Below are 27062 nucleotides of genomic sequence, written 5' to 3'. Positions count from 1 at the left end.
GTGGGAAGCTGTTACACAGAAAGCGAGCTAACACATGTTGCATCAGCTTGAATTCTCTAGCTTCACTGATTTATTTATTTAATTCCCAAATATAGAACGTGTTATTAACAGAGTGGAGATCACTAGTGTGTGGCTTACTCTAAGGGAGTGTATTAAGTCTAGAGCTGAATTAAGTGTTCAGCTGAATGCTGAATATTACCAATATTTATAAGTGCGGAAATTAGTGTGGGATATTGCTAATCCTTTTCAGTGTTTTTTCCATTGTACCTTCTCTTCTGATGTGACAGACAGAGCATGCTGCTGAGAAGTCACACTTGATATTGGTTGCAATTAAGAGAGACTGGTCCAAGTGTTAGAGTTCTTACTATTTTCCTCCCCTGTCACACTGAATAGACCGTTCTCCTTGCCTGGGAATCGTTTTGCACTAAACTTCCATTGACAAATTGCTTTGAGAGGAACCTAAAACAATGAAAGCCAAATTCAAAACCAATCTTCAGTTTAATAGGGCAGCGATACACAGATTAGCAAGCAGAGAATATATCTGGAGAGAATCACACTTTTGTCTAAGATTAATAATATGGATGTTCATAGCTCTTATCCCTTGACAAGCTTCAGCAGAAAACTGAAGCACCGCGTAGTAATAAATGAAAGCAGGTTGGAGGAGGAGGAGGGGTGAATAGGAGGTTATATGTGTAGATCAAAGGATTCTGTGGAGAGATGAATGCAAATGAGAAAAAAAGCTACTTTTTGGTGTGTGCATATGTGTGCATAAAGCAATCACAGCAGAGGAAAGCTCATGATGTACAATTAGGTCTCCCACTAAATGATATTGCTAGGATGGGAAGAGGGGTTCTTCTAACACAGTGTGGGAAGGTAACTGCTATGGGAAAAGTGTCAGGCTTGTGTCCTGAGAGATTGCCTGCGGGCAAAATCATTATTGTACCAGTATAAATGTATCATATTCCTTAATGAGTATTGTCATTATAGGGTTACAGCCTTCTAAAGGGGTCTGAGATTTTCCAGTGTATTTTTGGCAGAATCTCTAATAAAGACATGAAAAACTGACGCTGACTCAGCTGAGAGACAACAAAACTTTGATAGCAAAAGGGAGAGAGAGAGAGAGAGAGAATGCAAGGGTATTTTATTCTCTGCCAACGTATTTGTGGCAATGTACGTAGATCTGAATTTTGAAGACCATTATCTAGATTTTGGCAACACCATGTTATAATTTTTATATAACTTTAATTTTTCTTTTTTCTAAAGAAGTTGACTATAGCTTAATTGGAAACAACTCACTCCAGTTTTGGTAAAGCTGTTTGGAAATAATCAAATGGATTAAGGGATACCTGACCAAAAGCTGCCTGTTAAAGACACAAGACAACTGTTAAACCCTAGCGTGAGCAGCTCAAGTACTGAATGAGACTTGTAAGGGGCTGGGGTAGCCCTAACCAGTACTGAGGACAAGACATCAGTACTTGCAAATGCATTTAGCCATGCTGATTACTTCCCTTCTGGCAGCCAATTTCATTCATGCACATAGATTGCCAGCGAAGTCGTGTTATTTTCTTTTGATGTGAAGAAATATAGCTCCAGGTTGTCGCTGTTGAGACGGACATGACACACACACAGAATTGTGAACAAAAGCCCAAAAGAACCCAAGTTTTTGTTTTAACAAGCTCTTTTATATCTTTCTTAAGAATGTGTGCCCAGATATAATTGGTCACCCAGAAAAACTGGTCACCCAAAGACCAATAGACAGAGAGGGGAAATGAAGCTGGCAGTTCAGATGCTAGTTATGGCTTTCTTTGTATTTTCCAGGTGAAGGAGGAGAGGAGTGAATGTGATGTGGAGCTGCTTATTCCTACAAGGTTGATGATAGTTTGTCTCAGCGTTTTGCATTTAGTGGTAAAATACTTTTAAACAGATTTGAAATAATAAGGATGGCTATTTATCTTCTTGCCTATGGCAAGGTCTTTTAGCACTGTTTCTATCTGAAGCTTAATTGTGCAAATGTGCCGAAAACGTCAGCTTTGCTTTCTGCTGTGCTGCATTAGCTGTTCCATTGTTTTGCCTGAAAGTGGGACATGAAGACACAGGTCAAAATATTCCAAATATAGGCGTGGGATTCACTTCACCTAACCTGAGACATCTGCAAGGTAGATATCTTCCTCTGAACTAGTCATGCTGAGATCCGTTTGTTATCAAGAGAGAGCAATAGGAAGTCCTAGAGCATATTTCATCTGACTTGTTTTAGATGTCAATCTTTGGATGAATCATACCCCAAAATGACAATTTTTTCTCCACTGACAGTAATGGGAATTTAAGATAATTAGCTCACATAGAAATATGAATGCACTTTCTTACAAAGTTGTTCACCTGGACATTTTTCAGAATTTCTAATTGGCAATATATGGGGTCTTGAATTGGTGATAAACAACCCACCAACGACATAATCAACAATTCTATGTTAGCAGACACTTTTGCCTCTCTCTGACCAGGTCCATTCATAGCAAGTACCTGTAACAGCAAGTGGCAGCTCTGACTTCAGACAGTCCAGATACCATGTCACCATTTTATCTGATTTCAAGTTCTTCTCTCTTTTATGTTATTCATACCAGAGGGCAGTAAAGATATCATCCTCCAATGTCTATCAGAGGCACCAAGATTTATAAAGTCAGGCACTTGAAATTGCAACACAGGCAGAAAAAGGCGTAAAAAGAAGTTTCAGATTATCCTTAAAAGATCTTTCATCAAAGCTAGGAATGTATCTCTTGAACTATATTTATTTGTATAGTCAGTTATTTTACATCAAAGTAATCTAATGCCTTTCTCACTAAATACTGGTTAAAAAATCACAAATATGTGCTTGTGTACTAATATGCATTTAAATATGGAAGGCAAGTTATCCATGGTTACTAATAACTACACAGCACATTCTAAATGATGCAGCTGTGCTTGAGATTTGAAGTAAGTTGCACAGTACAATTTATACACTAGATTCAAACCTCTCAACACAGAAGTAACTAAATTTGTGTAGAGATAATAATAATAATGAACTTCTATGTCAAGTGACTCAAACATCAGGCAACTCTGATCTAATCCATAGATGCCAGTGTTAGGGTAAATTCAGGTTCAGATAAGATGAGGGAATTTGGGCATTTGTCTATTTGCAGTATTAGCCTCAGACAGTTTACTTTGATGTCTTATTTCAAGAAGTGTACCATTCCTTGAAATAGGAAATGAAAGAGAAATCAGTCAAAACCTTATTAATTGAATATGCAATTCTGTGCAAAGTTTACTCTCTTTTCCTAGCCCAAGAAAACAAGACCAATCTGCCAGTCATCTCTCTCAGACTGGTTTAACATTCACTATTTTCTTGTATAAGTACAAAGCTTGATTTTAATAAAAAATTGCCTGATTTGGCTGCCCATTGGCTTTTCAAACAATGTTTCTAAAACATATTTGCAACTAGGAGTTGAGGTAATAGTGCATCAAAACCTGCAGCACCTTAGGCTGGATGACAACATGACGGTTTTTGATGACTACAGCCTGTTAAGGAGAGATGGAACCCACCTGCCTAGAAGAGGCAAGGGAATCTTTGGCAGCAGACTGGCCAATTTGGTGAGGTTGGCTTTAAACTGAAGGATTCAGGGGGCAAGGTCCAAAATGGCAATGATCACGCCATTGCATAGAACTGGGGAATAAGCCAGGCCAATCAGAATAAAAAAAAACAGTTCCTAGCTACCTCCCAAGACAAGAAGCAGAAGGTCAACGACCCCAAGGGTGTGTATGGCTATAGTGGATCTTCTTGCATCCCTCCAGGGAAACCTGCATGCTCGACTACCTCTCTGAAATGCCTGTACACCAATGCATGCAGCACGGGGAACAAACAGGAGGAACTAGAGATCTGTGTTCAGTCACACGGCCATGACCTTATTGCAGTTACAGAGACATGGTGGGATAGCTCGCATGCCTGGAACGCTGTGATGGATGGCTACGTACTTTTTAGGAAAGACAGGCCAGCAAGGTGAGGTATTGGAGTTGCTTTTTATGTGAGAGAGCAACTCGAATGTATGGAGCTCTGCTTAGGGGTTGAAGAACAAGTCGAGACCTTATGGGTAAGAATTCAGGGGCAGCATAATGAGTGACACTGTTGTGGATGTTTACTACAGACTGCCTGATCAAGAAGAGGAAGTTGATGAGGCCTTCTACAGTCTTCAAAAAGGGCAAGAAGGGAGGATCCAGGAAACTACAGGCCAATCAGCCTCACCTCCGTCCCTAGAAAGGTGATGGAACAGTTCATTCTGGATGTCATCTCTGAGCATGGGGAGGAAAATAAATTTATCAGCAGTGGTCAATATAGATTCAACAAGGGGAAATCATGACCAATATGGTGGCATGCCTGGCTGGAAGACAAGGAACTTCTTTGTCTACCTGCTCCTGGCAGTGTGAAGGAGAAACTTAAATAGGAATATCAAAGCAAGTATGGGTGGAAAGGAAAATACTAGCAACATAAGACAGCACAGGCATTAATACTCTGTTGCAGTCTGATTGAAAAAGGAAAAACTGAAATACAGTAGTGGATGAGGGGAAACACAAAATACGTGAAAAAAAGTGGTCAGGGAAACAGGGGGAGATGGCAATAGAAGCATGAAGGTCTGTGGACAGTAAAGTAAACACTATAGTTTGGAAAAGAATGCCAGATTCTTTGTGGGTTGAAAAAAAAAGGTTCCAATTTGCTGAGTAGCAAGTAATTTTATCCAAACAAAGAAATAAACAAAGCTCCCCTCTGCAATTTATAATCTGGAGAAATAAAAGTGAGAGGCCAACATTTAGTAATTGTTCATCTTAATGCCAGTCTAGGGACTTCAGTCCTGTTTTCCAAGTCACATGGGCTCCCGAGCAACACCTCGGGAACACAGTAATTAAAGATGAGAAAAATTATTGTGCTTATTAACCATGACTTTTTAATTGATAGAAAAGGAAAAGAAAAAATTAAAAACAGAGCACAAGTGAAAGGAATGGCTATTTCATTTTGATCCTTTATATTTATCTTTTTTTGTAGAAAGGTCTTAAGAAAGACCACATCACTGAGTGTGGTCTAACCATATGGAGTCCAGAATATCTACTTCTTCCAAGTAGCAGTAACTTTTATCTTAATGTAGCATAAGTAACAAAGGTAGTCTATAGGTAGATCAGTAGTTACAGCTGAGGGTTGATCAAGTCTATGTAATGTATAACAGATAACCTAACCTGTAGGGTTATAGATTATCAATGGACAGGAATTTTAATTCTTATAAAATCTGAAAAGTTCTTTTATAAAAATAAGTTACTTGGGGAGTTGTCAAAAATAATAATCATATAAATACATCTCAATAGTCTTATATAAAAAATAAATCTTTCTAATATTCTCTGTTCCCCTTCATATTTTAATTAAAATACCATTTCATTATCCTGGTAGAAACTTCAAAATAGCTGTATGAATCTAATTTCTTGGCAATGCTTTACCACTTTGTCTTTCACAGGACAATGCAGTCTTGTCATCATATTACAGAAACATTCATGAAAAGAGAATTAGTATTCCCAAGCGGTGTATTATAGCATTTTTGCTTCACCATTCTTTTTCATTTATCTGGCTATTTCTTCATTGGTATAAGCCAATGGACACACTATGAAAATTGTGGTAAACTTGAGAATAGGAACCAATGTTTTCTTTGGCGACTTGTTTTGTAATCTTATTTTTTTATAACTTCAGAAAAGGAGGAGCTCATCAGGTCAGAAGTGTGGGCTTCTTACTGTCTGCAAACTCATTATCTTTGTCCACCCCTAATACACTTTTGACGTGTTTCCGCAAAGCTGTGTCCACCTTTGCTACTAATGTGTCACTATTTCTTCTGTTTCTAGAGAGAATAATCTCATTTTAATTTAAAGTCTAAAATCTTTCTGATACTCAACTCTGCCAGAAGGTATATTTTCTTGCAAAAGAAGTTCTTTGAGCCGTCTGAGACAGGCCTTGCTCTTTCCATGGAATATGTTTAGTGGCTTATAGATAATGTGTTTTATCTTTTAACACTTGAAACTGATCCTTAACTAACGAAGGATGAGGAATTCCTTTTTTTAACCGGAGCATTTCCTACTAGAAAGTAATTCCCCCAAAATTTAACCCATAAGTACATATTTTTATTTTCTCCAGTCATCACTGGTATAAAAATAATCACAGATACCTTTACAAATTGAGAAAAAGACTGACAAGATTAGAATGATTTAACATGACAATTTTACTTATAACCATCTTTGAATCAATATTGTTGTTTTTTCCTACATTTTTTTACCAGAGAATAGTTACTAAGCCACAGTCAAAGTGCATCACTCATCCTCCAGCAGCTGGTACCCAGAGAGAGAAAATAGCCTACAACACTTAAAGTGTTTCACGTCGTAGAGGACATTGTCCGTGTAATGATTTCAACTTGTTGTTGACTCTTGGGAATCTGTATAAATCCCAGTTATTTACAAAATGCAAACTGAAGAGAAAAAACATCCGATATGAAAGTTTCAATGAAACATTATGTTTACACTTACACAGCCAAGCCAAATACCTCATTGTTCAGACTCTATTGCTAAATCTTACATACTTTTAAACCATCTGAGAATGGCTAAATACAGTCTCACTGTTATAGCTCTGTCTTTTTTAGATACAATCCTATGTCAGACCTCTCATCTTTTTAATCTGACCGGAAGCTGCATTGGATTCCCAAATTAGTGTCAAAGAACCCTTTTTTGGACATTTAGCATGAAGATTAAACAATTTCCATCCATTGTTTCATCTGAAATATCTCCGAGGAGACCATAAACTAGATGTCCTAGAAGCAAGGAAGGAAATAGCAAAGCATGTGCCTATTAACTGCTGCAGATTTATTCTTAAAGCACTTGGGTTTTCAAAGACCTCACCATAAGATAAATTTTCTTAACACCTGATCTCAGTCCTTTTGCAGTACTTTTGTCAGATTGCTGGTGGTGTAAAGGGGAAAATCGCTTTTGCTCCCCGTGTCCTACAAACACTTTCTACCACATGGCTGTGGCTGGCCCTCATAACCCAGCTGCCACACAGCCTGCCTCTTGTGTCATGTTTCCACTGCAGCTCTTTCCCTCATTACAACAAACTCTTCAGTAGATCTCTGCATAAAAGCCTTTGCTCCAAGAGGGATCAGACAAGACCTGAGAGACAGTCTGTGTTGGTGGCAGTGTGGTTTTAGCAGGCCACAGTACTACTCTAAGAAGTCAAGTTCCATTTCTGGACACAGCTACTGTCTTCCACGAAATTAAAAGTGTCAGGTAAACCTTAGTAAAGATTCTAGAGGTGTGTTTGACTCTGTCGCAGTGTTACAGAAGCGTTATGGTAGCAAATACGCAGAAAATGGGAAACATCAAGATTAACTTTACCCAGAAAACTTCGCTTTGGTTCGGTTGTGCCTATCCATTAAAATGCAGCTTCCATGAGATGGCCACATACTACGCTTTCCTTAAGATCAAACAAGAAGAAATGTAATACAATGGGATAGCCTTCAGATTCTATTCCTGACATTTGAGATATTTGTACAAGTTTTCTTCAAATGTGTGCACACTTCCAGCATTTGTAGTGAGGAAAAGAAAAAGGAGAGAAAAGAAAAAAACAAAAACCAGTGTAAATGCTATGACACAGGAAATGATAAAAACTCATATTACAGTGGGGATTTCATCCATTCGAGTAGCTTATGATAAGACATTTATGTAAAATAAACTTCTCATCCTCCAGTTTTAGGAACTACATAGCACATAATTTAATTATTTAATTACCTTTAGTTTTCCACCAGTCCAAACGTTCTCATCATTATTATTGAGTTTCTTCAAATGCTGGCAGATGAAAGTGATATCATGAGATAACTTAGGTGTAAAAGGATTCTGCTTTTTTAAGCTGTCGTAGATGTAGAAAAACTGTTTCTTTAAACTTACATTGCTTTAAGAAACACTGCTGAATCTGGCCCAGTATCTCTCAGAATACTAATAAAATATATGTAATTTCTATAATATAATACATTATTACAGCCTGGACAGATGGGATTGGATATATAGTATTTTATGACACAGCTGAAAGATCACCTCTCTGGTTTTCTAAAGACCCAGTGCTGATGAAGTGTCCAGCTGTGGATGCTGGTGGAGTGCTGAAGACTTCCAGTTTGGTGTGTATGTACCTCAAAACCATTTGTAACCCCCAAGATCACTGTGTGATTCACTGTGATCTTTGAGAATTATTCCTTTACAGCAACATTTCCTGCTCTTTCTGACACCCCTTCCCCCACCCAGGGGTCCTTGGAGAATCATCCCAGTTGTGACTTATTCATAGTGCAATGTTGAATGAATAGTATTTTTAATTCAAAAAGCGTTTTATTTTAAAGCTCTAACATCTTTACTCTTACATGGTTGTGTCCACACACTCTCATAGTCCTGGGCTGAACCCCAGTAGGGAATGAAAGTGCAGATTTTACCTGATGGATGAATTGACACTTGTATCTGGGGAAGTTCCCCTGGCTGCAAGTGGAAGTGAGTATGGCTACATGCCCTGGGATCTCCAGCAGGAGAAGACAGCTGTGAATTCTGTTGGGAGCTTCCCAGCAGCCCAGGAACAGAAAGTCTATCAGAAAAGTGCTGAACTAATGAACCACTTAGACTTTGTGGTTTCCTGGCTGGTGCAGCTCCTGACCATTTGACAGCTTGATGTTTGTCTCCCAGGCAACTCTGCTACCACCGTAATTCCTCTGCTACAGCAAATCTGTCTCAGGGCACATACCTATATTTTATTTATCGTGCTTAAGTCCCCTCTTCGAAGTCACCCCACTTCCTCACCATTTTGGCTTACAGCTTTGCCGTTTTGTATTCATTAGACCCTGTCAGAGATGAGCAGCACATGCAGTTGAGATTCAAGAAACTGTAAAGTTCAAATAGCAGAAAAATAAACTAAGCCCAAGTAGCAAGCTCAGTCTTCAAGGTGACCTCAGGGAACGTTCAGTATCGGTCAGGACGCTCACTAGATGTCACTGTTCTCCAGAAATAAATGCATGAGCACTTTTTCTGGCTGTAACTATAGTGGTTCTTTAATCAAGTAGTGCAGCAACTCGTATTTTCAGAAACTGAGCTCATCTACAAAACTTCCATCGTTAAGCAAAAGGTTTCTCCAAATGCCGTACTTCACTTGCACGGATTTTCCTCTCACTTACCTCAACATAAACCAAGAATAACTTCTCTCAAAATTGAATAGTGATCCTGGTTCATGGCCATAGAGGAATCCTGCCATTTTTAAATCTTTTAGCTAAACATACTTTTTAAGATACGTGCTTTAGAGATGGGGTGATCTCAAAATGAACAATGCAGAACTTTACACCGCCTGGCTGCATGTGTACTTAACTTTTCTTCACTATGCAGATACAGAAAATTAAAAGTATTTTAATGACAATTTTGTCCAACTGCTTAATTTTGGGCACTTGCTTCACATGTCTAAATTAGAAGTTTGCTTCTTAGGTTCCCTATATGATCACTGGGGAGCAACTGGGTCTCCCATAGTGATTCAGAAAGGAAGCACAATTCATGTGCTTCTAGAAGAGGTTCTCTTTTTCCAGTGAGTATATCAGCAGCTCAGGGAGAGATGGCTTGCCTTACCTGAGCACATAAAGTGATATGATTAAAATTTGGCAGTGCAAATGCTCCCAGAGACATTGGACTGGATTATATCCATGTATTTTAACTTAGAAATTTTACTTCTAGCAAGAAAACAGACTGGAAGAAGAGGCAGAGGAGTTACTAGTGAGGTAATCATCTGTGAAGAGGATAACTGAGTTAAATCAGGCTGTGACAAGCTACGTTGTTTAGAAAATATTTCAGAACATTGTATGTTCACAAGCAGGCTACAGCATGGAGTCACTAATAACTGCCAGATTTGGCACTCCTTTCTTTGTGTTTGCTAAATCAATAAACATTGGGGAAAAAATCCAACCCACTAGTCACCCAAGTGTGTCCAGAGCATCATTAGTGCATAACAGCATGTTTCGACATGGGGGGTCCCACCGCTGACTTGAGGCAGTTAGCTTAGGTGCTCTGACTCGCCTCATGCAGAATATACTGCTCTCCAGTGACTCCTTTACTTTTATAGAGAGAAACTAGGCTGTGAATCGCCCTCAGGAGTACAGTTCAACAGCATTTTAAGCTGATCTAAGTCAGTGGTGTGGCAAGTCCCACCTCCACCCCCAGCTATACATTCCTGTTCCTTCTCCCTCATGTCTGATAGTTGGTGAGCTGGTTCAGCCAAAAATTAATCCGGAGGAAAAGATCAGATTAATTTTCTATTTGGGATAAGATCCCTGAAGAGACTTGATGATTGGCCACAGGGTTAGTGCAGGGGGGAAAATGTGGGAATGTGCCATTAGGATGATAGAAGGCAAGACCACAGTTGCCCTCACTTAGGTTTGTTCATGCTGCTGGGGACCCACTCCTTTAAGTAGGTGCCTAATGTAGCCCCTGTGCAGGGCAATGTGAGTTTCACCCTCCCTCCTCTCCCTGCAGCCTCTGCCTTCATTCCCCAAAGACACCTCCTGAAGTGTAAAACTTCCAGGGCAGATTCTGGCTCCTGGCTCTTATGAGATAAGATTTTCTCCAGCACAGCACGGAAAGGGTCTCTGTCAATGAAGTGAGAACCTTGGACTGAGTGGAGAGGACAGTCACTTTCCCTAGAGAGTAAAACATGAAAGCACAGCTAAGTTGTATGACAGAATAAAAGAGCAGTGATGCATATTTCTGGGTTGCTATAACTTTTCTCGGGGGCATCTTGGCTCTCAGTCTGGTTACAGATTAGGAGGATGGCAAATGGCTTGGAGATATCTTTTGTCTTCAGCCCCAGTGCTAACCCAAGTACAGCTTGCACAGATCAAGGGAGCTCTCTCTACATATTTTAAATTATGCAAAGCAATTAGTCTTCATTAACAGCTTGTCTAATTTAATTTCAAAGGATCAAGCTGTTTCCCTGTTAGAAGACTGAAGTTTAAAAAAAAAAAAAAGCACAGAAACTTCAAACCCGTATGTGACTGCCAAGTGTATATATCAGCTAAACTCAGGAGTCATTACTACTTACCTCAGCTTGTCATGTGGTCTCATTTTGTCCAGAAACTTCACATCATTCTTGACACCATATCAGAACATTTCATGGATGGTGTTTTGCACTACAAAGTGCCAAGAACTGTGGGAGATTGATTCTGTATTTTGCTAGGAGCCACTAAGAGGAAGACAAAAATCAAAGCCTTTTAACTAGCCCATAGCATCAAGCATCTAACGTGAATTGAAATTCCCATCATGTGGAATTTCTCAAAGAAATTCAAAGATTTCATTGAACTTCCTTAGGATGAAACTAATAAGTCTGTCTTTAAATATATGACCAGATAGTTGTCAGTTTTGGACTGATGGATGCCTTCACCAGCCACCTCTAGGTTTTGTTTGTGGGATGTTTTTTTCTAAATACACATATTCACAGTAACATTAATTCATAGGCTACAAACAAGCAATTCTCTACTCTTCTTATCTATGTCTGGGAGCCTATGCTACTTAAAGATGTTCTGTCTGGGAATATGTGTCTCCTTGGTTACACTTCATTGCTGAGAAATAAATGCTAAATTCAGAGATTTTGAAGGCCAGCAAGCATTTGCCAGAGACTTAGAAAACTCTGCGGTTTGTGACGCAGGTATTTCTCCTCACCTGCATTTAAGAAGGCTAAAAATGAAATAAATGTTGTGGCTTTTTCCCAAGAAAGCTACTTGCCTGCTCAGATATCACTGTTATCTATATAAAACTATATCTAACAAAATGGAAGTCATTCAATAAATAGGCGTAAGGAGGAGCAGGAGACAATAAATTTTCTGACTGTGGTTCACATTGCAAGAAAATGGACAATTCTGCTTTGTTATCCTATGTATATTTGTTCTTAGATATCTTGATGATTTCTCATATTTAGGGGGCCTCCAGGGATGTGGAGGGTGCAGGAAATTGATAGAAATAAAAATTTGGGTCAAAATTCACTAAAGTTAATAGGACTGGAGCAGACAAACAGAAGACAAGGAAAGCAAGACAGAAAACAAGATGGTCTTGTAATATCAACTGGGATGTGAGGGTCACAGTCTAAATCCCTCTGGTTTGAAGCTCCATCAGAGATTTGACCCAAATTCTCCTATTTCTCCATACAGTGCACTGACAAAATGTGCTAGGTAACTTCCATCTCTTTTGCTGAATAGGTTCTTTTTGTAAAAACACTACACATTTCATGGGTGCACCTCCCCAGGCACTCATTTGCAAACAGAATATTTGATGGAGGTTTTTTTCATTCTTTTTAGTCCACCATAATAAAATACATAAAAAGTGTGAGTATTGCAGTTATGCTCTGTCCCACAGCTTCTCACCTGTTCTTAGAGGATTGTGATCAGTTTCTTCTGCTATGAATGCATAAAAAGATGTGCTTTCAAAGGGTCTTTCCGACCATAGCTGGGCTACATTAAGGGTAGAAGGAGCTTCTTGTCCCCCCGGTCTGACTATAGAGAGCCTGAAGCTGGCATGTTCCTCACTACTGAAGCTCTGTTGGATTCTCTACATCACATGAATTCAAGCTACATTACCTGCCCCTCAATACTTGCCTTGCTAAGCAACAAGTTCAAAGGGAGCATTTTCTTCTCCATAAGTATTGAGGCAAAGAGAGATTAAATAACTCATCCAGAGTCACCCAAGGAGTCTATGATTGAGACAGAAATTTAGGCAATTCCTATTCCAGCACTTTAAATACATGGCAATGTTACCATTCCCTGTAAAGCTTTCATGACTTGTTCCTTGTTCTGCTTTAGTTTCAGATCACTTAAATTGAAGATTTTGAAAGCAGACTGGTTTATTAGAACTTATTTGAAAAGAGTAAGTTTGACAGTCTAAATTAGTCTGTGAGTATCACTTTTGGTGTTTCTTATGAATTTGCTATCTTAAAATTGTGGTACCACTTCACAATAGAACAAGGATTTCCTTTTTTCCAGTAAATCAATGCAGATGATTGCTGAACTTGTTCCATTGGCAGGGACAAAGTTTTAATGATTTCTTTTTATTATGAAAATATTCACCCTTTGGTCTTCTGGGAGGAGAAGGTTGTGACTGAAAGATGATTTGCTTGGCAAACCAGCAAACTCTCCATACTGCAATTTTTCCTTCCTCAAGCGCAGATGCTTTTGGGACTTTACAGTGCTGCCACTTACACATATGAAAAGATCTATCCTTTCCCTACAGGCTCCTTGTGTTCCTTGTCCATTGATCCAAGTACTCCTGTTCTTGACTCTGAACTCAAGGCTCCCTTTGACAGTGATTGATGGCCACCCTCTCACAGGAAGAATGACTAACTCCAACCTGTGAGTATTGGAGGCGCTACAGAATATATCTGCTGTACTATTTATTTTGGGAGGCGGACATGTGCCCACATTTTTATTCTTGGAATAAACATTCTGACATTTTCTGGCAGGTGTGAATGCTGTAACATACCAGCAGGCAGAAAAAAATTAAAATGACAGTTTCTAACCTCTCTGATGGAAACAAACTGACTATTGCTGATGTGAAAATTGTAAACCCTCACCAGATTCCATATGAATTCTATCACTTGGAAAGCCAGATTTTGATCTTAAGGATCCCCGGGCAGATCAAAATGAAAGATATCCATTTTTTTTAAATGGTGCCTATTTGCTCTTCTCAACCAAATCCAAACCATAAGACAACTGTATAATGAATTATGTAAATTTTAGACCTCAGTCTCATTGTGGCCAACTTATTTTGCCAATAGCCTGAAAAGATTAGCCCTAATGTCGAAGTGACAGCATGCAGAACCCTTCTCAAATCTCTTTCAGCTGTCATCTCATCAAAAGTGCATTGATGTAGCAGGTCTGATGTGAAGGGGTAATTTCACTTCATATTCAGTTTAAGATCAGCAAAATTTACCTATATTTTACATTGCTTTATTCCAATATTTGCCTAGAAATTAATATAAAAACTTTTAAAACAAATATTTATTAAAACCTATTATAATAATAGTTCCTTCCACATTATCTGTGAAGACATGTCTTGACTATGATGTCTTAGAAGTTAACAGTATATGGAGAAAACATTAGAAGTCACAGATGGGAAATATCCTGATCACACATATGTGTAATTGTAGGCTATAAACATTAACAATTTTAATTGTCATTGGTTCATAGAGAGATAATCTCAAATTGTAGATTAAATGAAAGTTTGGTATAACTCAAATCTTCTGGTGTCAACCAAGATAGTACAGAAGAAATAAGTCAAAAAACACAGCAGTTAAATAGGGAAAAGATAATAAATTTCAGTATATTGGGCAGAATAAGAAGAGTTATGTATTGCAAGAAAGTCTTAGGTAAATTAAATTTTTCCCCTTAGCATATGCACTGTATTAACAGCTATTTCTACTACTCTACTACTCAAAGAACATTTTGGTTGTGAAAAATTGCAGCTTAGAAAATAATCTACCCCATATGAGTCTGGCAGTGTAAGTCAATAGTTACCCATTTTGGACAGCACACAGAGAACAATTTGTCCAAAAAAATGGCCATTAAAGCATTTTAGTGCTGTAACACTACCACAAGAACAGGGCATCCTTAGAAGCCAAGAAAGGCTGAGGTGTCTAATTGAAGGGATGCAGGAGTCCGTCACTAACCTATTGCAGTAACTCTGAACTGTTCTGTGCCTCAGTTCCCTGTTTCTGTAGCCATCACACCTTTTCACTGTCATGCTCTGCAAGACCTGTGGTTAAAAAGCAAAAGAAGAGTTATAGTTTTTATTCCAACAAATAGTTGAGATTTAGTCTGGAGACTGGTTAAGTCCTGTTTGTATAGAATTTCTGAAACAATACAATTTCCACAATGTGTTGCTATTCATATGTGACTGAAGAATAAATAATCAATAATGAATAGTTATGGCTAAGAACAAATGGGCTCATCTCTGCACAGATGCCTTGTGCATATGCAAATTGTTCATATGCACAAATGTCTGAGTGCACAACTGAGCTGAAAAATATTTAGGATTTGAATGAATGCAGGACTGCCAAACCACAGTGTCAGGCCACCAACATTCATGGCATTGGTATAAAATCAAAATATTAAGAAATACTACATTTTTCATTTCTTTTTATTGGTCTTCTATTTTTTCAGCCTGCCATGATCATTTTTTCCAGCTTTCCTCAACAACTAGAGCTATTCATAAATGGAATTTTTGTCTTCAACAGACAAAACCATTAAATTGTTAAAAAATGTTGTGGAACATAATTTCTAAAAAGAAAATTAAATATGAAAACATAAGCACATTTCACTCTGATAAAGTTGAAAATCTATTAATTTGAAGTCCAGATGAACTTTTTCAGCTTTATTAATATGGGAAGATTGAAATAACTTTCTCTGAGAAAAAATCATTAAACCTTCATGATGCTATATTTTTCAGGTGCAAACTGTGCTGGTAAATGTTTTTTTATCTACACAGGCGAGATTTAGAAGTTGATTTTTAAAAGTAAAACTGACATCTTCACTTTCATGATAGCAGTCTGAACTCTTTAAAAATAAAACAATAACTAAACCAGAAGAATTTTATATACTGAAGAAATCCATAGCTTTGTTGAGCTTTCGTATGCTTCCTTACTGTACTTCAACATTATGCTGAGATAAATATTGCCATGGCGTCAGGTGCAGCTATACAATGGAAAAGAGTAATCTTTCCTTCCCTATCTCCATCATTTACACTAGCAATGTGGCACGGTCTCCCACATCACAGCAGATATCCACAGGCCGTGCAGCACCTGTCATTTAGATCTGTGCTGGTTCTTGTGACAATCCTGCAGCCAGATTTAGGAGATCACAGGATGATTTCCTATCAGGTCGCTGGTTCAACTGCATGATATTGGGCAATTTGTTGCACTGCCTCTACAACAATCAGCCACCTTAATGAACACAGATCATCCTTTAGTTGTCACCACTACCAGGATGACATTCTTTCAGGACAGCAGCAAGTGTATGAAACCATCTTCTCATCAAGGATGTCAATCAGTGCTACCTATGTAGCCAATAGAAAGAAATGCCAACATCTAAATTAGATGGACTGAATTACAGGAATTATGGAAGCCTATATTGTTTTGCTTTGCTGTGTTACTTCTCTCTCATCTGTCTCTCCCCACCTGCATAGGGATCCAAATGTGACTTCCTGGAGAGCAGAAAGTTTAGGATAGTCATTTCCCTCCTTAGTGTAAACACCATGGTACTGTATTCCCTATGTCAGACATGCGGACCTTCTGCATACAGCCTGCTGAGACCTTTGTTCTCTCCAAAAAATGGAAATTGTACTCCTAGGCTTTCTTAAGAGTGAACATACATCAGGACACTTGCTCTATCTACATTCTGCATGTGCTGGAGTGGTAGCCTGCTCTTAGTCGGAGCCTCTAGATACTACTGTCAAAGGAAGACACCCAGTCTGAAAAAACAGAAAGCTCTGTGGCTAACACTGAAGACAGAGCTCAAGCAGTTTTCCCCAGGAACAAGTTATGCCTCTAGCAGTTCTTACTGAATACTGTAAAGCAAACATTTATACTGGCTTTTCTTCTGCATTTACATGGGCTGTGTATTCTCCATGTGCACTACAGCCAGCTAATCTGAATGGAACAAAAACATTTGTTTTTCTTCACATTTCTCTATATACCAAGCCCTTCCAAATAAATATTCAGCTGAAACCTCTTGTGCTATTAGGGAAAACAAATAAATCAGATGAATTAATTCATTTGAATGCCAGAAAGATCTATCATTTCTGTGTTCTAAGAATATCCCACAAACAATTAAATGTTCATGTAACAGAGGCAAGCCTGATAAAATAATGAGTCTCTCTGGCGCCAGCAATAGGCCTGGCTAAAAGCCAGCAACAGGCTAGCATTTCAAACCCTACAGAAAATATAAGTGACCCCAGAATTGATAAACTGAGGAAGAGCTTCCCTTTGAAGACCCTTAGCAATTCACCATGCTGAATGCTACTTTAGTCTTTGGCTTCATTGTCTGGCTCAAACTTGCAGATGAATTTCCAGATGTATTTTGTGGGTCTTTACAGCCCAGCAAAAATTAACCAGACATTTCAAGCTTGATTTTGGCTTTAGATTCAGTCTTTCTTGCACTGATAAAAAGTCATAAGGTGATGGAGAGCTGGGAATTTCCCAGCATATGGGTGGGCATGATACTGGATACCATAAAATACATTTGTTTATATCTATGCCATCTGTGCCTTTGGGTCCCAGAAATGGCCCATTCCACAATGAAGCAGTAGGCAGGAATGAGCTTGCACCTTCACAGCCTACTACAAGTTAGGCTGTCATTTGGCCTTTGGTCCATGGATCAAGAAAAAGAAGAGGTTTTCAGGGCAGCCTGGCGAAAAAAAAGGATCTAACTTTTGGGATGTGCAACCCTCCAAAACAACTTCATATACTTTAAAGTAGTTTTACAGGCTTGAACTGTCCAGTAACGTAAATTATAATAAGCAATGGGATTTCAGGAGTTTTCTTTCTTTTAAAGAGTTCTTAATCATCGTCTTCTAGAAATTATATTACCATTAACAATAGCTTAAGTTAGTCAGCACTATTACACTGTTACAAAGAAAAAAAGGAACCAAAGAGGCTGAGACAACTTCTTTGCAGCCACTGTTCGGCATTTCGCATCTATTAAAAATCACCTCTGTTAAACAGACATCACTCTTAAATATCCCCAAATCAGTATTTAAAAAAAATCTTGATTCTAGGGTGTAAGTAAAACTATTTTTTAATATCCAAAATATGCAATTAGTCTTCATTACACACTTGCCAATTTTAATTTGGGAAGAAAAAGCTGTGCTCCAGTTATTGAACTGAGACCTTAATCTCATTTGAAATGCTTTAGGCTTAGGGATGAAGCTCTTTCTTCTGCCTCTTGACTTCCTTCTAACTCCCCTATATCTAAATGGAGCCCTCTCCCTCTTTTTCTGCCTTTTCCTCAGAAGGGAGGAGAGATGCCCTCCAGCCCTCATGGGAGGAGCAGGACAGAGCAGAGCTCTTCTCTGCTGAACATTTACTGATGCACCTGTGTGGTATGGAAATACAGAGGAAGCCCTGGCAGGGTGCCGTCTTAGATTCTGCTTGGAAGTTGATAGGGAAAAGGGAACAGTAAAACATATAAGTTTGTTGAAAGGATTGCATGTCTACTTCTGCACAAAAATGTCACTCTTTAATTGCACAGCATAGGTGACTGGGCCACCATCACAAAAGGCGTTAGAGTTACGGATGGTAACTGTTCAGCTAAAGCAGGAGGAGGTGCAAGCACACAATTGCTCATGTGAACTCAGGCTCCCTGTAAGTACAACTGTCCTACAGATCACATCTGAAGGGCTACCACAAAAGCTTGCCACTTGAACAGACCCCTGTTTTCACAATAAACTCTTGCCTTGGGAATCCACCCTGTATCCACCCTTCTCCTTTTAAATAGAACCGCATGGATAATTTGCCGCTAATTCACTGATAGCCCAGACTAAAGAACAAGTGCACAAACACATAGGTTTTCTCCCTTGCTGCGGAATGTTGCTGTGCATGATGGGACTACTTCATAAAAAAATGCCCTAAAACAGTGTCTGACAAACAAAAAAATATATTATAATGTACAAGTTTCTTATACATCACATATGATGTTTTTCAGGCACTTCATCTTTAGTCTTTCATAAACACTAATGTTCAGAGATTAATTAGGCTTCTTGATAGCATCTTACAGCAGAGGTCACATACCCCTTCCTTGAGGGATATAACCCCTCAAAGTGAGTGAGGAAGTCCGTGCATTCTGACCCTTCCAAATAAAATCACTCTCAATATGTATCTATATATTTCCAGCTGAAAACAAAGACTGAATCACAATAAACACCTTCCTGTTTGGGACACTTTGTTGTCTGATGTGGTATCACAGAGATGTTGTGGACCTTTGCAGCTGAGACCCAGCACTCATCTCCGTCAAATTGGAAGAAATATTACAATTCCATCAACTTCTCCTTTTTTCAGACTGCCACTGTGATTTCATGGGAATGATTAATGAAATTAATTACATTCTCTGGACATTATTTGTTTATAGATGTGTTCTTGTTGACTGATTAGTATGTGATTTGTTATCTTAGCACACCAAAAGATAGCTAAAACATATGTAACACTCAGCAAACAAATTGCTACAGCCTGAGCATTAGATAACCCACAAGCCAAAAAAAAAAAAATCTCAAATATATGATTTCTCAAGAAGCTATTGACTTTAGAGTCATATGCAGCTTGGGTCAGAGTTAATATCTGCTTGTAAATACTAGTAATAATTCCTGGAGTCATATGCTGTTAGTGTAAATGATGAGACATTGTGGAATTTTTTTTTAATTTTTTTGGTTTTTTAGAGCATCTGTCTGAACTGCTTCAGTTTACATTAAAGCAAAATTGAGAGAATCAATTTAAACTTTTGACTCCAGGTAGCATCTTGGTGTAGTGTGATATACTGTAATATCTGAAAGAAAAAAGCATTTTTAAGATGATATGGTGTCCTCAGAAGATCTAAAAGAATGGATAAAGCTTTCAGCACTGCACAGTGAGGCAATTCTGTAAATAATGCATGATATTTTCAATGAAATAATACTGTAAGTTAACACATACCACTTCCATTCATCAGCTGTTTGCTGCTGTATATGCTGTACTTGTTTCTACTTACTGCCCACAAAGTGTAGATATTTTTCATGCAATATTTAACAACTGGTAGTGTTTTCACAAGAGAGTAGTATTTTCTATAAAAACAAAATGTAGTAATGCTGGGTACCCTCAAATTTTAAAAAACCTAAAACTTAATACTGCCTAACAGAATTGGTCCCACTTTTTTTTTTTTTAATCAAGAGGGAAATACTGTTTGCAGTTACATTTCTTCAAGGTTATTTAAGTATTCGAGTGTTCTGTTTATTGTACTGATTATGACTTGCTTTGCCAAACCTAACAAATGTTAAGTCACTGCTTTGATAGTCTACCATTCCTTCTGTTCGACATGTGGTTTCTCTAGCATATGGATGTAATATTTCATATTCCATTTAATACTTCTTGTTAAAACTCCAGTTCTCCTGCAAATCTTGGTTCTTTCACCTTCTATCTGTTCTGCTATATCCAATCTGACCCACTTATGACATGCCCAAGGCTGTCATAACAGTCTCTTCTAAATCCTTCTGTTAAACCCTTATTCAAATCTGGTGAGATTTCCTACATTTTTAAGAACTTAGCTATGTGTGTATCAACTTCTTTCCAACAGGACTAGCTTTAAAAAAATATATAAAAAAAATACACAGTCTGAAGCTTTTCTACCTAAACCTAGTAGGTACCATCACTATGAAATGTGATGCCTTCCAGACGTTTTGGAATTTTTTGCAATTGTTGAGCCAATTCTATGACATTCAGAATGACAAAATCCAGAAAGTCATCTTCTGAATACTTTCTTGTGGCAAGACTTAAGGGCCTGATCCTGCAACATAGTGAAAGGTCATAAACGCCCCTAAATCCCACTGAACTCAGAAGTTAGAATGAAATTTAAAAACTGTATGAGATCTTTGAGCTTTCACAGCATAAACTCTGGAGCATTCGTAATTGAGGATATTCTGCTTTTGGAGACATATGTTACACATAGTCACAACAGTTGAGGAAATCAGTATATTTAGAACAGGAAATCCCTTTAATGCACATGCCAATTAGATCAGAATTCTCTTTGAGGAAAAACATAGCTAGTTTAAGAAACATATTGGTTTCCAATAGTCTTGATTCTTGAGCAAAAACATCTGCTAACAATGCTAATCATAGTAGAAGGAACATCATAATTAAAAATGCATTTGACATCCAAAAGTTAAGATGCAAAGTAAGGATCTCAGCTTTTTTGAAATCACTTGGAAGAATAAAGCGTTTTGTCCCTTATGTGATGTCCTGATTCAGAACCAGAAGTCCCAGTGATTCTTTACCTTGGAATGGACACACCTGGGTTTTTTCCCCAATAAAAACAGAAACAAGCCCTGTGTATTAACCTAATAAATTACATGAAAATCATTGTGCAGTGGCAGTTGCTCCCACTTCTTTTTTTTCTTTTTTGTCTGTGTAGCTTTCAGACAAGGTGGAATTCTCTCACCAACTGTCCAAATTGCTGCTTTTATGTATATTTTTTAATGATGTATTTCTGTGACAACTATTTGAGCAGAAACAGTCTCCTCTACTGTTCTCAGAGACTGATTTTTTCAAGTGATCCACCAAAAACATACTTTCCAGTCTTTGGATTTGGATTTCCAGTCCTATGGCAAATTTAGCCTTTAAGTGACAATTCATCCTGAAATATTTAGCAAGTATTTCCATAGTGCAGAAAATGGTAAAAATTTACCCTTTAAACTCCTGTGTGTTTGATTGATCTCATTGTTTGCAATTTCTCAGGGGAATGTAAAATTATCAAGTGCATCTGATGTTTCACCACTGTATATTCTTCTGTTTAGACATGCATTATAAATATTTCAGGGTTTCTTCAACTGATGAGTGATGTAATGAGCAAGCTCATTACTTCTCTGTGTTTCTCTGCTGATACACCCTCAGTCTTCACCCATGTAACAAAAAAAACCAAAAATTATGGTTGTAGCTATTTTTTAATAACCTCCCAGTTTTCCTGCATCTATTTTATGCATCCTCTTTCTTTTCTGAAGTCATTTATAGAAGTGATTAGATTTCACTATTGCCTACTTTATTATACCAGCCTGCCAAGGTCTTTTGTAATCACTGCCTTATATATTATGATTAAATATTATTCTGTACTCTAAACCTTTGATTGAAGTAGGAGAAAATAATGAGATTTTATTAGAATATGAGATTCACAAGAATGTAAGTCATTTGGACTTATTCTGGCAATTTCCATCTCTAAAATTTGGGACACTCTGTATACTTAATGCTTCCAAAGCTTTCACTCCAAGGAGATAGAACTTTTATATTTTAGAATTGTTTCAGGCTACAGTTTCTACAATCATTTGTGGAAGCTAGAGGTGTGCTGTGGTCCTTCAGTTTCATCCCTGAATTTATTTCTGTATGGCATTCAGACATGAAGGTTCATCTACCTGTTTGTCTCTCTCCTTGCTGTATATTTGCAAGTTGGCAAATGGATAAAAAGATTAGGTGGTTTCCATAATTTAACTTACTAATAGCCCATAAAATTAAAAAAACTCTCCCATATCTAAAGCATTATAACATTGTACTTTCAGATCTTTACAATATCTGATTTTTTTTTTAAGCCTAATATATCACCCTAACATGCGGTTACTTTTGACATTAACATTGGACTGACTGTCCACAGAAAAGCAGGAAGTAAAGATGCATTGCTGAATTTTACCAGAACAAAATTAATCTATTCAAATGCCTGAAGCATGCAAGCTGGTGATGTATTATGTTACTCCGATAGGGTGACCTTGTACTATTGACAGAAAAGGAGGAGCTCCTTCATAACATCAAACTGCGGTAAAATTAACAAAAGACATAACAAGATGAGAAATTTATCTCCTCAAAAGGCAAAACCTCAAATCATTGATATCCTGACTATCCCTCTGATGGGAACAGAGCAGATCAGCCATCTTGGTAACAGATGTGAGAAATATGATCTTCTTCCTACTAGAGAATGGACTATGCAGGGCTGCTTCATCTGTTTTCATTTCTTCTGAGGATATGGGAGGGCTTCTCTGCCAACCAAATGAGAAATAGAGAGCTCTATGGTTTTTCTGAGCTCAATTATTGTTGCCTCCCTTTGGGTTGCAATTTTTATGTGTAAAGTGCTACATTTATTCAAGTACTTGCTAGCATGTCAAAAGTAGTATAAACTTGGAAACAAATAGGATTTTCTCTCAAATTAAAGGCAATCATGTTTTACCTTTGTTGAGTGTTAGTTATAGCACCTTTTGGATCCACATGATCCTGTTTAGCCTCTCATTAGTCCCTTCTCAGAGACTCTGTCTCCCACCTCAGAAACACAGATTTTTCACAAATAGTGGTTATGTTTATAAAGTAGTATGAGAGGGAGACCTCCAGGACGTTGAAGGACTGCACAATAGTATAGATTAATCTGTTTTCCAGAAAAAGTCAAGAAAAGAGGAGAAAAAAGATCAGCCACCTTTTGTTTTGACATTACCTGTTGTTTTCATAAACAATGTATTTCTTTCCTACAGTAAGTTTAAGAGACAGCATCAGCCTCCAGTTTGTCCCTGTTGTTCACTACTCATGGTCTGACACATCAACTTCTTCCTAAACACTTGGGCCTCTCCAAACATAGCTAACATGACATGGCTGCGAGTCCAATGCAGAAATCACTGGGCTCTCTGGTGGGTTGCCTTCTCTGACCTCTGCTTGCAGAAGCTCAGCAAGTCAAATACAGATTCAGTGAGTAGTCTCAAGACTCAATTCAGTTGACTCAGAACAGGCACACTGCTGTCTGGGTTACTGTAGCCCAATCACCTGGGGCTGTCAGTAGAAGATTCATACTCACCTGCAGGATAAACAGGATGCTAAACAGGCACAAGACCTCTGTGTTTAGGCAACTGATTCTTTAACTGACTGTTATCTTCCTCTTCTGCAAAGCCTTCAGCGAAAGATTTGAAAAGTATTTTCTCAAGGGTGTTAAATATCTAGCTTCTACTTATGAAAGGAAAGATGACATTAACTCAAATACCAGAGAAGAAGGTGCACATAACTTTAGTCAAAGCCTTTGGACTGGATCTCTAGCTCTTACAAACCAATAGATGAATCTCCATTATATATGAGTAGACTGTATAGATAGTCTAGACAGGTACACAGGCTTTGGGATCCACTGTGTCCTTATGAAAAGACACTTTTGAACTTGTTCCACAGAAGCAATCTAGTGCCTGGCAGGATTTTGGCAGCCCAGGAACACAGCTGAATGTTGAGCCTGTATCACTGATCCCACCCTCAAAGAGACTCCCTACTTCTGGAAAGAAAGATGACTCTGCTCAAACCTCCAATTTATGTCCAGTGTTGGCCTTGCTGGACTCCACTGTGTTGCTCCCCCAATACCTCTGCTGCCTTTAGCACATCCATGTTTGAAAAGCTTTGGTCTGGGGCACAGTGAGGACCAGACTGCTTCAACTCTGGCAAGTCTCACTTGTTCACATGACTCAACACCTGAAGTAATACCAGATACACAAGGGAGTCCAGTGCAGGGACTCTTAAACTGGTTCTGTATGAGCCAGTTCAGGGATGGAAACTATCACACTGACGAGGTTTCTGTGTGCCAGAGTGTTGTAACACCCAGATTATCCTGGGTAACAGACAGCTGATGTCAGTGATACTGTATTGACTTAAAACAGCTGGGGACCTAGTCCTCCATGTGCGATTGCAGAAATAAAATATGGAACGAAGTTTCAGAGGAGATTAAATGAATCCAGAGTCTAACCACACTTCAGAAATTTTGCCAGACCCATTTATTCGGGAGAGTACATTTTATCATAACCAGAACACCTCTTATTCTTCCCCCAAAGAACACCCTATAGCAAACAGAGTTTTCTAGAACATAAAAAAGACAAGAGCCAGAACCTCCATAAGGTCTACCAGAGAGTTCACTGCTGCCCTCTAAGTTACATGAAAAGAGTTCAGATAGCATGGTGGCTGACAGCACGTCCCTAAAATAAGAGTTATGCTAAAGCTTGGTGCAGGAAAGGAATTAGAAAGAGAGATAAGAGAATTGTAAACCCACAAAATAAAAAACAACAACACAGCAACAAACCTCTTCCACAAATAATTATATGTACTTGAACTGTTAAATTGATCAAATCTTCAGAGAACATATGCTGATATCTCTGTTAGATAGCTAATGTGTAATACTCCAAAAATAGTAACATTACAGCAGCAATCTGCAGCAGTCTCTTTGCTGTCATTGATGCTCTCCTCTACTGCAGTTTAGGGTTCTACTGCCTTCCTATAGCATAAAAATTTGTTGCCCTCCATCTCCTCTTCTGAACGTTTTCATTATCCAATAGCACAACCCAAGCCCTTATTCCTATTCAGTAAGATCACATACAGTGTTTTACTTACTTTGAAAAGTGTTGGAGGGAAAGAAAGATTTAGTTTCTCTGAAATGCTCTAATTTATTGTGAAACAAATACAATTTAAGAAACCAGTATGTAGTGAAAAGCCTAAAGCAATAAAGGAAAAAAAAGTGGGGAGCTGGGAGGGGCCAGGAGGGGACTCACCTTCTCCCCCGAGCAGGGACCTGCTTCCATTCCCCCTCTTCTCTGAGATCTCCTTTTGCTTGGGGACAAGAGGGGAGGGGGTCCTCCGATTCACATGGGGGCTCAACCTGTTCCCCTACTTCTCCATTACTTTCTTTCTCGCACTCCCTGATGCTCCTCAGCCTCTCCACTTCACCCTTCAGCTAGGCCACCAGGCTGAGCAGATCATTCACCTGTTCACACCTGACACAGGTGTTGTCCCCACCACCCGCCATTGCGGGTGCCAGGCTCTGGCACACTCCACAGCCAGAGGCCTGGACACCCGCATGTTTGCGTGGGGCCTCTGTCTGGGTGCCCACAGCTCTCCTAAAAACAGCTTCCGACCGGGTAGAAACCCTAGCTGGGCCCCCCAGACTGACTGAACATACCTTGTGCTCAAGCAGAGGCGCAGGGCCCGGCCGTACAGGCTGCAGCTGCTGCCCCGGCCAGGGCACACTCCCAGCACGGGGTGCTCCCTCTGGGCTCTGTGCCTCTGGGCAGGACCAGACCCTGCCCTCCCTGGGGCTACTTATCACCTGGAGGATCCATCAAACGGGGGTTTTGGCAGCTCCGCCCCGTCACCCTCAGCAGCGCCGCCCACCAGCTGACAGGCCCAGGTCAAGCAAAGGGCTCGTCTCGGCTTCAAGAAGCCCCAAAAAGCCCCCAAAAGAGCTTCTCGTGAGCCCTTTTTGCTGTGGATTCCTTCCCCAGCGCAGTCTTACCTGCCCTGAAGCTGGTCTCCGTGGCAAACAGGAGGAATAGTAACTTCTGTTCCATGCACATATATGTTTGTAGATATATAACAAACATCACAAAGTTTGGTTATCATATAATAAAAAATTATAGCATTTTAACAATGCTTTGCATCTGCAGAAAAAAAATCCTGTGCTAAAATACGGCTCAGACCACAATTTTACAAAAATCTCTCTCTTTAAAGAGATCACAGGAGACTTGATAATAGAAATGAAATGCCTCAAGGTTTAATTTATATTTTCTACTTTTTCCATTTGCAGGAAAAATACCAAAGGCATAAACACCATTTCTCTGTAACTAGGGCATTGCACAAATTTCTTAAGGAATTAAATTTCATTGTGCATAGACTGTGCAGCAAAAAAAATCTAGTATGCAATGAAACATAAGCAATGCATGCTGAGATCCATACTCATGTCTAGAATAAAATATAATTTTGCTTTTTAACATTTAATAATCCAATAAGACAAAGTCAATGCTTTTCTAGCAGCTTTAGTCACTCAATTGGGGCTAATCTAGTTAAAGAAAATGTATGTAATACAGCTAGTGAAGATTTGTAAAAAGGGTCATTAAGCAAAAACACAATTCATTACTTCTTTTGTATAAAATAACTGCCCTCCTATTTATCTAAACTGCCCTGTGTCTGAATGCTGCTACTGCTGTTTCTCATCCTCTGCAAAAGATTTTCTTTCCATTCAAATGAAACAGGACCAGTTCATGACTTCAAGGGAGGGTGGGAGAGAGGCAGAGAGGGAGAAAGAGAGAGATTCACAATAGGTTCAAAACAGATGCTGGTAAAACAAGCAACAACAACATGGCTGTGACACCTCTGTTGTAGACTAGAAACACTGAACAATGTCTAACTGATAATTCTGTTTCAAGGAAGAAGGCCCCAAAATCATATCTTTTATGGCTGCAGT

General features: G+C 38.8%; 1 protein-coding gene across 1 annotated transcript in view; it reads right to left on the bottom strand.

Moving 5' to 3' along the window:
* PTPRR (protein tyrosine phosphatase, receptor type, R) overlaps positions 1-26179 on the bottom strand; it is a 177573-nt gene extending 151394 nt beyond the window's left edge. Inside the window, exon 1 of the mRNA XM_014964296.1 lies at positions 26115-26179. Within this exon, the coding sequence (XP_014819782.1) occupies positions 26115-26175 (61 nt within the window). The 5' untranslated portion in view covers positions 26176-26179. The remainder of the gene's footprint in view (positions 1-26114) is intronic.
* Between the last annotated feature and the right edge of the window lie 883 nt (positions 26180-27062).

Source organism: Calidris pugnax, unplaced genomic scaffold (assembly GCF_001431845.1).
Source record: "Calidris pugnax isolate Ruff unplaced genomic scaffold, ASM143184v1 scaffold44, whole genome shotgun sequence".
Taxonomy (NCBI): domain Eukaryota; kingdom Metazoa; phylum Chordata; class Aves; order Charadriiformes; family Scolopacidae; genus Calidris; species Calidris pugnax.
The sequence above is the reverse complement of the archived record's forward strand: the minus strand, read 5'-3'. Positions and strand labels throughout refer to the sequence as shown.